Raw genomic sequence first — 14,322 nt, 5'->3', positions numbered from 1 at the left:
TTGTCACTCTGAACACTGTCCTGGTTTGGATGGTTAATGACCTGGTCACTGAATTTGCAGAGCCGTTCCTCTTTATCACACCTTTGCCACTTAGGAAATGCCCCTCTTCCCGACATTCTTGCCAGTCATGCACAGATTTTGTCACCTGGAGATTCTGGCATTAGCACCGGTAAGGAGAGATTAGGAGAAGGAGTCAGGAACACTAACCTTTTGCCTATTTTAGACTCTTCCCGCCCACATCATTTTGTCGATTTCAAACCAGAAATAGGATCTTAAAAACAGACACTTATTAACTTCTTCCAGGTGGGGTTTTACACGGGGCTTCTGCGGCTGCAACAGCCCAGTACAGCTTTTTCTTGTCTCCCTAATTTCCCAGGGATGCCCAGCTACGGTGTCCCTGTCTGCCCAGAGCAGGGCCATGCCAAATGGTATTTGCTGCGCGACAATCTTCCATGCTCACAGCTCAGCGTTCCCGAAGAATTTTCACATACAATGGAGAGCCTTCTATTTAAGGGAATGTTAACAAAAACCTCATTCCTGAACTAAACTCATTAGTAGCAAGGCGTTGACCTCATCTTGGGAAAGAAAGCAAAGTTGGCTCTGCTGTCCTTGAACAGTGTTTCTGCTTCCAGCTTCTGAAATTCTGGAAAGTCTGTTTTCCTGCCTCTGGTTTTATCTACTGTATTCTGGTGTTTCTGACATGGAGTGGGGTCCAGTCACAACCCCCACGCATCATTTATCATCACATGTCTAGTTGTCTTGGGCCACACATTTGTTTTCTAAATTGTCAGCTGCTTGCTGACTTGCGGGCGGGGCACGAGCTATTCTATCGCACTTTGCTATTTGTCCCTTGAATGTCATCATGGACAAGTGGCATTTTCCAGAGTCACTGGATTCCAGCTGAAATCATTGTTGACTTTTAAAAAAATGATTTTATTAATATTTGTAGCTCAGGTTGTGACACTTTGGCTGGGGGAGTCCCTTTTACACAGCTTTTTCATTTGGTCCCTCTAACATCTGTGAAATGGTCCTTGTTTTCTCATAAAAACAGGATGTTCTGTGGTTATCTGGAATTTTTCTTACCCAAACACATTGTTCTCCAAAAAGCCCTGGTATCTTCTGGTGGAAAATGGTATCAGAGAATCAAATCCACACCAGGGAATGCAGTGTGCTGTGCATATGGTCGGTGAGCTGGGGAAAGTTGACATGCAGTAGTATATTGTTACTTTTGTGACCAAACTGAAATTTTCTGCTTGTCTTTTTTTCCCCCAAAAGGCCTGATATTGATATTGTCAATTTATTCTTATATCTACTATATATATTTTAAAAATTTTTTTTTAATTTTTTTAATTGTACTAATACGGGGCTTGTCAATCTTTTTTTCTGATTTTGGAGCATAGGTGTGCCGTCTTAGATGTCGTAGTGCGTGACTTTTTGTTTAAATTGGGATGCTGGCTAAAATTTACAAGCCTTAATAGCCCCTTTCTCCTCTTTTTCTCTCTTGCCTCAATGTTTTGGAAATGACATCAGAGTACAGAAGTCTAGAAGCCCCTTTATCAAGGCCATTCAGCAGACCCTCTATGGAAGGGATAGCCCAGCCTCTTTGCAAGCAACTGTTCTCAGGGGTTTTCATAAAATTTTTATTTTTAAAATTTGAGGACCTGTGTTAGTTATTGATTGCTGCATAACCAGTCACCACATACTAAGGGCCTCATGATAACACAGATTCGCTACGGCCCAGTTTCTGGGCTCAGATACCTGGCACATTTTGACTGGATCCTCTGCTCACGCTCTCACAGGGCTGAGTTCACGGTGTTGACAGGGCTGGAGCCCCAGTGAGGTCCAGTGAAGTCCGGTGAGGTCGAGTGAGGTCCAGTGAGGTCCAGTCAAGCCCAGTGAGGTCCAGTGAAGTCCGGTGAGGTCCAGTGAGGTCCAGTGAGGTCCAGTCAAGCCCAGTGAGGCCCAGTGAGGTCCAGTGAGGTCCAGTGAAGTCCAGTGAGGTCCAATGAGGTATAGTGAGGTCCAGTGAGGTCTAGTCAAGCCCGGTGGGCTCCAGTGAGGCCCAGTGAGGCCCAGTGAGGCCCAGTGAGGTCCAATGAGGTCCAGTCAAGCCCAGTGAGGTCCAGTGAGGTCCAGTCAGGTCCAGTGGGCTCCAGTGAGGCCCAGTGAGGTCCAGTGGAATCGAGTGATGTCCAGCGAGGTTCAGATCAGCTTCCCAAACCTGACTCCTGGGCAGAGTTCATGTCCTTGTGGCGCGTGGCTGAGGGCCTTATGTTGTTGCTGCTGATGATGGGGAAATACTAAGCTCCTGGCCCTGTGTCCCCCACCCCACCAGGCCCTCTCCTGAGTCCAATCTTTCTGACTTCAGGAAGGACATAGTTCCTGATAAGGGCTCCCCTCACCAGGCTGTTCCCATCCAAATCATCTCATTTTTTATTAACTCAAAGTCAGCTGACTCCTAACGTACTCAGAGTTCTGCCCTCACTCAAGGAGAGAGGATTTGAGAAGATGTCTCTACTCAGGGGTGGGACATGTAGGGACCACCTTCGAATTCTGCCTACCACGGGACCCCCAAAGACCTTTTTATAACTATATCATACATTAAAAACTGTTAGTATTTAAAAATATTCATTTGTTAATTTATTTACACTAAAACGGATACAATTTTACGTGTGTATTAATTTAAAATAACATATCAATTACATGCTCACATAAGTAACACATTTTTATGAACAATAAGGATTCATTTTCAAACAAAGCAAAAATTAATGTGAAGAATATCATCATTTTAAAATTTTTCAAAGCCCCTTAATGTGTGGCTTAATACAGGGTGACTGGATTCTCAGCACCTTCTGCACTAACTTTGTCAAAGTTTGTTGTTTTGGTGGAGATAGGTAAAATAAAATATATTGATGGTTGGTAGTGTAGTCATTGGAAAGGGAGATGCTTGTTGACCACTAAAAGAATATCAGAGATGTCCAGGAGTTCTTGGATCCCATTTTTAGAAGAGCTATTTCAGAATAACACCACACAATACACAGTTTTAGGGCATGTGTATCTAAGGCACAGGCAGGAAGTACACAAAGCAGTGGAGGGAAGAGTACGAACAACAGTTGTGTTGTGTTTTCCTCCAACATGGATTTTCATGAGTACTAGTGTCATTATCTATGTATGGTTCACAACCAGCTTTAGTGCAATATTCAATATTATTGATTTTATTTACTTGGGACAAATATTGAGTTCCTCAATGTGGTAACCATCTACTCTCTTGAAAGTCACTTAATAATATCAGAGAAAGCACAGGCAATATGGTGGTGAGAATTACATCACCTTTAAAACACAGGCAATGTAGTGGTGAGAATTACACCACCTTTAAAACTTTACTTGCCCAAAAGAAAGTGAAAAACACAATTTTTAAAAACTTAAAATGTAGGCTGGGCATGGTGGTTCATGCCTATAATCACAACACTTTGGGAGGCCAAGGCGAGTGGATCACCGGAGGTCAGGAGTTTGAGACCACCCTGGCCAACATGGTGAAACCCTGTCTCTACTAAAAAATACAAAAATTAGCCCCGGTGGTGGCATGTACCTGTGATCCCAGCTACTTGGGAGGCTGAGGCGGGAGAATCGCTTGAACCTGGGAGGTGGCAGTTGCAGTGAGCTGAGGTCCCACCACTGCAATCTAGCCTGGGCGACAGAGCAATACTCCCCCACTGGCCCCCCCCCCAAAAAAAAAAACTTAAAATGTAAACATTATCTTCTGGGATCTACAAGAAAAAAATCAATAAACACATTAATTCATTTTTGCTGTAACACATTTTAATTTCATTCTATGCTTAAATTACATTTATTTGTCACGTTTCCTACTTTGCCAACACACACACACACACACACACACACCACACCACACCATGAATCCTGGTAATAGTATAATTTACTATTAAATAAGTGTGATAAACCCCAGGAAATTAAAACATAATTTAATTTCTTAATTAAAAGTAATGAACATGACACATTTTTGTAAGGCCAATTTTCCACACTGTGGTAGCTTCTTCACAGAAGAAATACAGTGTCACTCTCTACGTTCTGTTGGATCAGGACCAACAGAATCTTCAAGGATAGCATCACCTGAGTCATTGGTGCAGCTAAGGAGCAGACATTTTCCTTTTTTTTGACTCCCCGGGGTTCATTTTAGAGTGGCCCTGCTCTTAAGATCTCCCAGAAATTAATTGTTTTCAGTTACTTATTTGCTTAGGAGCTGGAAATGTTAGAATTTCCCTTTCTGCTTGTCTAGTTAGCTCCAGATGAAGAGGTGAGCCTTGATCACCTACTAATCACATTCATGACAACTGTGGAATCAGCTGAGAAATTTACCACTTTTTGAAGGGTTTGTGCTATTCTAACCCCAGACTATTTTAATATGTCCCTAGAGAAAAACCCAGGTCTCCATGAATGAATGGCCAGAAGACCGTAGTCTCACCCTTAAACACTGAGCTCTGCAGTCCTGTCCTTCAAGAAACAATAATAGAAAATTAAAATGTAATCTCTAGAGGTGCCTACACACCTTCCTAGCACAAAGTCTTTATACAAGTAGAAGGCTCTTATTCTTTTCTTATTACATTTATTTATTGTTTAATTTAGTGTACATATTTAAAAAGAAAAACATTTATCACAGAAATCCATGAATCACAAAAAATTATTTTTGTATTTTTAATTTTATACACACGCACTGACTCAGTGAACTACACTGGAATTTTGTAATATTGTAGATGTTCAAAGAACATGGCCTAAATTCTGGGCTGTCTGTCTCTGGGCTGGTCTTTGAAGATCTCCTGTTTGTTACTAGAGGCAGGCCTGGATTGATTATTAAACTTATGGGAGCCTGTGTTTATCAGCAGATGTATTTCATCTATATCCGAGGAAACCACAGCGTAGTCATTGTCATTTCGTTCCGTTGCTGGAGTGGACATTGGACATCACTCAGGACTACCTACAGTTGAATTTTCTTGATAATATTCTCACACGTAAATGCCCAGCTGACATCAAATAATTGTAGTGACAGCTCCTTGCCCCCGAGACAACTGATTTCATGTTTGAACATTTTCACTTTGAGCGAGGCTACCTATGTGACTTATATCCAGTGATTGATGGTGGCTCTATCTCTCTAGGCCTAATAAAACAATTCCTGTCTCTGATCTATACAGAGTGCCTTCCTGTATTTGCAAAGAGCCATTGTGAGTCCACTGAGCTGTTTATTCATGGTAAAGAGCCCCTCCCTGCTCACACATTCCCTTGCCAGCTGTTTATTCTTCATGGAGGTCTGCATGTTCATTTGGCTTTTTTTTTTTCCAGCTAGAATGTATTTGAAAACACCTACTCTTGAGTTCATGTTTATTTATCACACTCACAGGTAATATCCATATTTCTGATAGGAGTGCTGTCCTTACAGGTATGAGAACTGATATGTCAAAATACAACTTTTTTATAGTTGATATATTTCAACATGAATATAATCATAGAATTGAAGGAAAGACAAGAGACTTTCCTGTGGGAACAGAGGCTAGTGGCTTGGAATCCCCAGGGACAGTGAGAAAACACGCTGTGGATGTGGGATTGCAGGTGCATTCCGGATGCTGTGGGATTGCAGGTGCTTTCCGGACGCTGTGGGATTGCAGGTGCTTTCCGGACGCTGTGGGATTGCGGGTGCTTTCCGGATGCTGTGGGATTGCCGGTGCATTGCTGACGCTGTGGGATTGCGGGTGCTTTCCGGACGCTGTGGGATTGCGGGTGCATTCCGGACGCTGTGGGATTGCGGGTGCTTTCCGGACGCTGTGGGATTGCGGGTGCATTCCGGACGCTGTGGGATTGCGGGTGCATTCCGGACGCTGTGGGATTGCGGGTGCATTCCGGACGCTGTGGGATTGCGGGTGCATTCCGGACGCTGTGGGATTGCGGGTGCATTCCGGACGCTGTGGGATTGCGGGTGCATTCCGGACGCTGTGGGATTGCGGGTGCATTCTGGATGCTGTCAGCCAAGTGTCTTGTGTGCAGACTTGCTCCCAGAGTTCAGAGGAAGCACTGCAGACTGTGAGCATGGACACAATTTTAATGAAATGAAAAAAAGGCAAACTTAAGAAGTTCATTTTTAGAAACTGGAGAGGAAAAAGAACGTAAAAATAAGGCTTTCCCTTCGGTGTATGACAAAGCCTATTTTTAGTAGTGAGGGGCTTCCCCCTTTCAATCAGGCAAGATTTCCGAGTTATTGCTGCTATCTTTATTAATGCATTGATAACATTTATTAACATACAAGGAAATTCTAGGTCTGAAATTCTATTATTCAGCTACTGGAAAGCTAAAATTTTGCTCCATTACTTCTTCTTTACAATTGAGTAAATCTTGTTAGTGGACAAAGTTAAAATAGTTTTGTCACCAGAATATTTTTAACAGAAGCTTCAAGAATAGAAACAGCTGTACAAGCAGAGGGAGGTGTTCTTGCTGCTCTACCATTGAAGGCGAAGGTGCGCTGAAACCTCTAAGAGGAATTCGACTCAGACCTCATTGTTATTTAACGTTTTTCTGACAAGCATGGAAGTTTAAAGACAAGATCCAATTATCTTAAATTGCTACAAATGGATCTTTAAATATCATAGTTCAAGGAGAAGTTCACACTGTTTGGGAAAAAGGCTTAATGAAAAGTTCATAACAAATTGTAAAAATCTAAATCCTACTGGAATTCATTGACATTTGGTAGAGCAAACATAGTAGCATATTACTAAATGCATATGATATGACACTGTAATAGTTTAGCAATCCCCAAAACCAATAAACCATGGAGGCTGTCTCAATAACAATAGTGTGCTGGTCGTGATGGACTCTCGAGTTGGACCTCCCAATTTCTGGTAGAGCCCCCCATAGAAAACACTGAGTCTGGCTGTGTCTGTCTGAACATTTGAAATAGAGCCTGGGTTGTCCTATCATACGTGGAGTAAAGACAGCTTAATTAAAAGGTCTGGGGCTTCTGGGAAGGCCAAGGTGGGAGGATTCGCTTGAGCCCAGGAGTTCCAGCAAGCCTGGACAACACAGTGAGACTGCCATCTCTATAAAAATTAAATTAAAAAAAAATAGCTGAGAGTGGTGGTGCCCGTGCCCTAAGCTACTTGGGAGGCTGAGCAGAAGGATCTCTTGAACCCAGGAGGTCAGGGCTGCTGCTGGGAGCTACAGTTGTACCACTGCACCCTAGCCTGAGCAACAGAGCAAGACTCTGTCTCCATAAACAACAACAAAAGGGCTGCTCTTAGTGGTACATGCATAATTTTATTTTCCTCACTTGAATTATCTCTAAAGGTTTTTCTACTTTTGATTCAATTAACTAAATAGGTCCTGATTTATACTTTCATTGTTAGTTAACCCTGATTAAGCCTGCTTAAGTGCAAGGGATGGCTTCTGTTTGAATCTAATGCACAAGCCTATGCAGTAGGAGCTGTTATCAACCTATAACAGGGCCCAGAGACTTAGAAAATTGGCCAGTGCTGCCTGGCTCGTGTCTGGCAGAACCAGGCCTGACCGTGGGTAGCCTGCAGCCAGAGTCTGTGTTCTTCCTCACTATGCTTTACTGCCTCTTATGGTTTACTGTGAATAAGGAAGGACTCAATGTTTGCCACTGCAGGCTACAGCGAAGCACCCTACACATCAGTGCTCACCTAGCACTCTTAACACTTGCTTTGAATAGCTTTTCTAACACTTTCATTCTTACCTATTTAAAACATATTTCAGCCTCTGATGATAGGTTGGGCTGAATAACCTTGTGAGTTCCTCCCTCCCCTGAGAGGCCATGATCTTCTGTGCTCAAGTGTTTCTGAATCTGAAGAGCAGAGATTTCAGTGGTGTAGTAAGAATATATAATGAGGGTGGCCATTAACTTATTTCCCAAACTGGAGTACTTTCATGAGTGAAAATGGACACGATCAATAACTGTGCTGGGACAGCAGGTGTAAACATGGGGCATAGGGTCACCCCATCGACACCCAGTTAAGGTCTAGTTTGTACACACGTTTTAGTTTTTGGAAAGCCTCCAAATGCCCTGTGTAGTCAGCATTCTTACAGAGCTCATGATCCCAGCAAATTATGCAAGTAACTAAAAGAACAAATAAACTGAGCACTGCTATTGCAGTCCAAAGTCCTAGATTTTAATACCACACTACTTTGTCCCAGCTGATTGGCTTTGGTAAAGAAAATTGGTATTCCTTATTTCCTGATAGGCTCACGAGGCTTCTGGTAATTACTACTATGTAATTCATGGAATTGATATGGAAAAAAGGTAGAGAGATAGACAATTTATTTGACTGACACGCTTCTGCATTTATACTTTGTATACTGTGTATTTTTTCAAGAATGGTTCAGCTATATCTGTCAGGATGAAAATAAAAATAACATTAATGGGTCGAGGCACAGTGGCTCACACCTGTAATCCCAGCACTTTGGGAGGCCGGGGTGGGAGGATCACTTGAGGTCAGGAGTTTGAGATCAGTCTGGCCAACATGGCAAAACACTGTCTCTACTAAAAATACAAAAATTAGCCATGCATGGTGGCAGGCACCTGTAATCACAGCTACTCAGGAGGCCGAAACAGGAGAATCACTTGAACCCAGGAGGTAGAGGTAGCAGTGAGCCAGGATAGCGCCACTGCACTCCAACCTGGTCAACAAAGTACGACTCCATCTCAACAACAACAACAAAAGTTAATGGGTAATTGGAGGAATCTAGAATGTTTTGGAATCCACGTTAAGCTTTTAGGTTTTTGTTTTAGGAGCATAAAGATGGAAAATTAAGCTTCTTAAGTGACTGGTCTATCCAGCCCTAAGCAGACACTCTCAACCATGTTCTTAGTGAAAATTAAGACTAAAAATAGTTTTTTGGGTTTTTTTTGTTGTTGTTGTTTTGTTTTTTTAGCAGAGGAGTAATCTGCATAACTGAATTGATGTTCACTTTATTTTTTTTCCTTCTAGTTATCTCGTGTGGAAGCCTTTCCTTTCCCCCAAATGGCAACAAGATTGGAACGTTGACAGTTTATGGGGCCACAGCTATATTTACATGCAACACCGGCTACACACTTGTGGGATCTCATGTCAGAGAGTGCTTGGCAAATGGGCTCTGGAGCGGCACCGAAACTCGATGTCTGGGTAAATTCATCTATGTTCTCGCACTTACTTAATTCAAATAAACCTTAGAAATAGATTACAGCTGTGTAACACATATGACTTCTTGCTATAATGCCTTAAATCCTACCTGGGGTGGAAATGCTGCACTTCCCAGTGTGATTTTTTCTTTGAGTATCTACAGAGATTTGTTTTTAATCCGAGCAATGAATGAAAGTCAGATATTGCCTTAAGTGCCATAAAGGCAATCTTGCAAGAGTGCTGAGAATATACCTGCACTCAAATGCCATCATGGTTTTAGGACACACAATAATGAATTTCAAAAATATTGTACATTTTATGTTTTTAAAAATTTAAAAATTATGTCAATGAATTGAAGTTATATTCATCCAAATTGACATAAGTACAGTGAATTATTTAAAATGCTATAGGTCTACAATAATTTAGTCTTCTTTTTTCAAAAACTTAAAATATTCTGCATAATTTAAAAAATGGATTGAAAAATGTTTCCATTGGAAAATGCTTTGAATAAGTGTATGAAAAATCTTGAATAAGCAGTTTAAAGAACAACTATTACTAAAGAGTGATCTTAGTAGGTCTGCTGGTCATTTGTAAAATACCTTACCTGCCTTTGGTTCTTCTGAACCTTCTCCACGTTCTTCCTTTTTTTTTTTTTTTTTTTTTTTTAAATCACTTAAAGCCATAGAAACTGGGAGCTTTAAGCTTCTGATCTGAATCTGCATGGGCTAGGATCACTTCAGGAACTAAGCCAGGCCCAGTAAACTTCAAATAGCAAAACCTGTCCTTCTTTTCATTTGGGAGAATTTGAAGAAACAAGATGAAAGGACCGTAGTAACCCTAGAGAAAAACCAACCGCCAAAAGGAGGTTCTCACACTTGTCTGTGAAACATTATCTACTTATTTTAAATCACTGCAGGACTTACAGGAATGCTGCTTCATTTCTCACACTCTTTGCCACTCTTTCTAGTGTATTATTGAATATATTTAGTGCATTATATATTATTGAACACAGTTAATTATATATATGAGTGTGTGCATATGTGTCTGTCGTTGGGTGTCCTCATTACAGTTTTCAGTAGACGATGAGATTTCCTTGGACTATGTATGCTTCTTCATGTAGAGAGTCACAAATCCTTCTGGGAGTTTCCATGCATTCCTAAATATCCTTATGAAATTGGCTGTGGAACAGCACTCTCCTTTAGGTAGCTTTGGTGTGGACGAGCTCTTCTGCCTGGAGCTTGGTCCTCTGAAGGAGCCCAGTTCCACTGGGAGGGAGCTAGGTGGTCCAAGACACTTATGTCTGACAGCATGTACCACATCTCTGTTAGTAATTGTAAACATGAAAATTAATAGCAACTGCTTACAAACATCCCTAATCTCATCCTTTTGGTCATTACCAATACAGGATGCAGGAAAGGCCTTCATTGGTGCTTTGGGAGTTTAAGTGATACCTTCAGTTTACATAACTGTTAAATGACGGGTCAGCTTGGGGATTATTGATCCCTGATAAGCCTTTATCTATCTTGTGTTATTCTTGTGTCTGAAAGTTAGGGCTTTGGAGTATAAAGGATGAGATAAATGTTGAATAGTTGGCTGCCTGGAGATGCCCCCAAACATGCCTCAGTGCTATGCAATATATCTTAGAAGCTTTTGAAAGATGATTCACTCAGAAATGAATCCACTTGCTCAGAGGAAAATAAGGAATAAGAAAAATGCCCAGGTTATAATATATAAAACATTTGTGTTGTAGATATTGGATACAGTATTTAAGGAATAATAAAATTGGAAGAGACATAGAGTATTTAAAGGGAAAAAAATAGAAAAAGATTAGAAATGACACATACATGTGTACATACTAATGGATAAACCATGGGTAATTCATTTAGCACAAACATTTTGAAAGTTAATAAATATAGTTTTTGCAGCTACCACTGTAACTGGAAGGGTTGAGATTCATAACGTGTGAAGCATGGTAATGAAGCATATCCCTTTACCAAAGACATCTTTTGCTGGGGGGTGACAGCATGTGAAACTCAGCAAGAACATATGTCCACAAGAAACCATAAAGTTGCATGTGAGACTCAGAGGAAAATAGGGATGAGTGAGTAAAAAGGTAGGAGAACAGAGATGATATTGCTTGAGTAGACTGTATGACTCTAAGATAGATGAAGGGTACAGAGGCTGCAATCCTAAATCTACACAAATATTTAATAGAGTAGCAAATGGATACCTCCATAATCCAAATATCAACTAGGTGCCATATTTGGAGACAGTGATTATAAATGATGATATTTATTGATGACTTAAAATGCACATGGCATTCGTGAGATTTATCTGATTAGAACTTACAGTAAGTGCTTATTCCTTCGACCTGCAGATAAGAAAGAAAGCATAGAGAAGTGAAGAATTTGCCCAACATCATAAAACCAAGAATACTATCATGCTAATTCAGACCAATAAGGAGGAGTGTGTTGTGTTAACTAGAAGTGAAATGAGCTCTGGAACCTGGATTAGTCCCATCTGGAGGCACATGCAAGGGGCAGGTGCAAGGGTCTTTGTGCCTTAGTTCTGCCTGGTTAATTGTGTCCTTCATCCTGTACTGCCAGGATGCTGACACGCTCTCACCTATCAGTCTTGCTATTGCTTTTCTTCTATCTCTTAACTTGTTATTTGAATTAACCCTTTCCCTGTTTCCATGGTTACGGCTCTTTTGAAAATCACTTTGGGTTTCTACCAAGTTAAATGTCCTTGAGTAACCTTCAGGCTCATCTGGACCATGCCGGGGTAAACGAGATAGTTGTAGTGGGGAAATGACTGATACTAAAGAGGCAGTTGGTAAGGATATATATATATATATAATTTCACAAGACACCATGTGAGTTTGGGTCCTTTTTTTTGTTTAATATTGTTATGAGATGGGTATTCAAAAGTACTATTCAGAAATGGTGATTCTGAATCAAAAAATATGTATATATTCTGAAAACTGTGTCTATATAATCATGGCTTCAACTCTAAAAATGATGACCCCTTGACAAAACAAAACAACCCCCAAAACTATGACTTTAAAAAGCAAATCATCCAATCAGGAAAAAATGGGAAATTACCCAAACGAACAGAGACAGCTATACCAGGTTTCCTACAAGAAATTCAATTTTCAAGCAAAGCAACTGTCTGAGGACATGTTGAAGAGAATGCAATACGTTTTTAAAGAGAGTGTCTTGAGGGACAAATCTGCCACAAATTGGAAATGATGTGAAGGGTTAGGAACCCCAAGAAAGCTGCCTCAATTATGCTTGAAACAAGAACCAAATTCATTCTTGAAGCTGGTATGAAAATGGGTGATTATTCAGTTCTGTTTTTTTTCATTAAGAAGCTTTTAAAAACTTTTTTAATTTTAATTTTTATGGATACATATTAGGTGTTTATATTTGTGGGGCACATGAGATTTTTGATACACACATACGGTGTGTAATAAGCACTTCATGAAGAAGCTTTATTATGGAATACAGAGGTTAGGAGTTATTTATTTATTTATTTATTTTGAGACAGGGTCTCACTGTGTTACCCAGGCTGGAGTGCAGTGGTGCAACCACAGCTCACTGCTACCTCGACCTCTTGGACTCAAGTGCTCCTCCCACCTCAGCCTCCCAAGTAGCTTGGACCACAGTGCACATCAGCATGCCCAGCTAACTATTTACAATTTGTTTTGTAGGTACAGGGTCTTCCTAAATTGCCCAGGCTGGTCTCGAACTCCCGGGCTCAAGCAATCCTTTCACCTTAGGCTCTCAAAGTGCTGGGATTATAGGCGGGACATTTTTAAAATCAGAAACTGGCACCTCCCAAAGATAAGCAGCTTATAAAAGAGAACTTCAGAGTTCTCAATAAAGTTGTGTCTCCAGCCCAGGAGAATTTCATCTGAATCAGCTGAGAGGACTAAAAATCACACTGCTGAGTTACTGGCAGTGTTTCTGGTGAGATGTTACGGAAAGGAAGAACCCTAGAGTGAAACTCATATCCAGTGTGATTGTTCTCACAACAGGAAAAGCAGGAAAAGAAGCTAGCTGTCAAAAACCATAAATTGACTTAATGATATGTAGAGCAGATACCCAAGCATATTCTTCATAAGTAACTTTGGAAATGTATTTTCACATAGAACTAATATGGTTTCCAAGACACTATGTGAGTTTGGATCCATTTTCTTTGTTTAATATTGTTTTGAGATGGGTATTCATAAGTACTATTCAGAAATGGTGTTTCTGAATCAAAAATTTTTATTCCTATCTTCGATTAGGGCATAGTTGAAAGAGTGAAAATAATATTGGATGATGGATTCAGGATCTCAAATTCTCATGATAGGACAAACAAAATAATATAATATAAATTAATGTAAAATTTTTCTCAGAGTAGAAATAAAATAATTTCAATGTATATGATGAGAAGAAATTCTGAGTTCATAGTGTACAGGCAGAGAACTTGGGAGTTTTGGGTAAGAGCAAGTTCGTAAGTGACAAGTGCTCCCATGCGATGCTCAGGCCAAGTCTTATTAATAAGGTTCCTCCCATCCTCTGTTCACCCAGGAATCCCATATCCAGAATCATTACTTCAGTTTTTTAATAGTTTAAGTGGGCTCTTGAGGAACTGCTGTGCATCTGTGGTGATGGATCTGGTACCTATGATCTTTGAAGACTGTTTGGAATTTTTTTTTTTTTCTGAGATGGAGTCTCACTCAGTTGCCCAGGTTGAGTGCAGTGGTGTGATCTCAGCTCACTGCAACCTCTGCCTCCTGGGTTCAAGCAATTCTCCTGCCTCACCCTCCCGAGTAGCTGGGATTACAGACACCCACTACCACACCTGGCTAATTTTTTGCATTTTTAGTAGAGACAGGGTTTTACCATGTTGGCCAGGCTGGTCTGGAACTCCTGACCTTGGGTGATCTGCCCGCCTCGGCCTCCCAAAGTACTGGGATTACAGGCGTGAGGCACCGTGCCAGGCTGGAAAATTTTTGATATTACTTTGACAGAGAGAAAAGTAAGGTAGTCATTCATAATTATTTTCAAATATTTAAAATGCTATCAGGTGAAAGATGGGAGAAACTAGTTGTGGGAAGTTGTTTTCCATATCAGTGCCAGCCCTGACTGATGGGTAG

The 14,322-nt window shown here is 40.8% G+C and overlaps 1 protein-coding gene across 1 annotated transcript in view; it reads left to right on the top strand.

Annotated features, from left to right (window-relative positions):
- CSMD1 (CUB and Sushi multiple domains 1) overlaps positions 1-14,322 on the top strand; it is a 2,063,616-nt gene that overhangs the window by 1,977,396 nt on the left and 71,898 nt on the right. Inside the window, exon 52 of the mRNA XM_024251429.3 lies at positions 9,006-9,179. Within this exon, the coding sequence (XP_024107197.3) occupies positions 9,006-9,179 (174 nt within the window). The remainder of the gene's footprint in view (positions 1-9,005; positions 9,180-14,322) is intronic.

This window comes from Pongo abelii, chromosome 7, assembly GCF_028885655.2.
Source record: "Pongo abelii isolate AG06213 chromosome 7, NHGRI_mPonAbe1-v2.0_pri, whole genome shotgun sequence".
NCBI classification, from domain to species: Eukaryota; Metazoa; Chordata; class Mammalia; order Primates; family Hominidae; genus Pongo; species Pongo abelii.
Note: the sequence above shows the minus strand (reverse complement) of the source record. Positions and strands in the feature narration are given on the sequence as shown.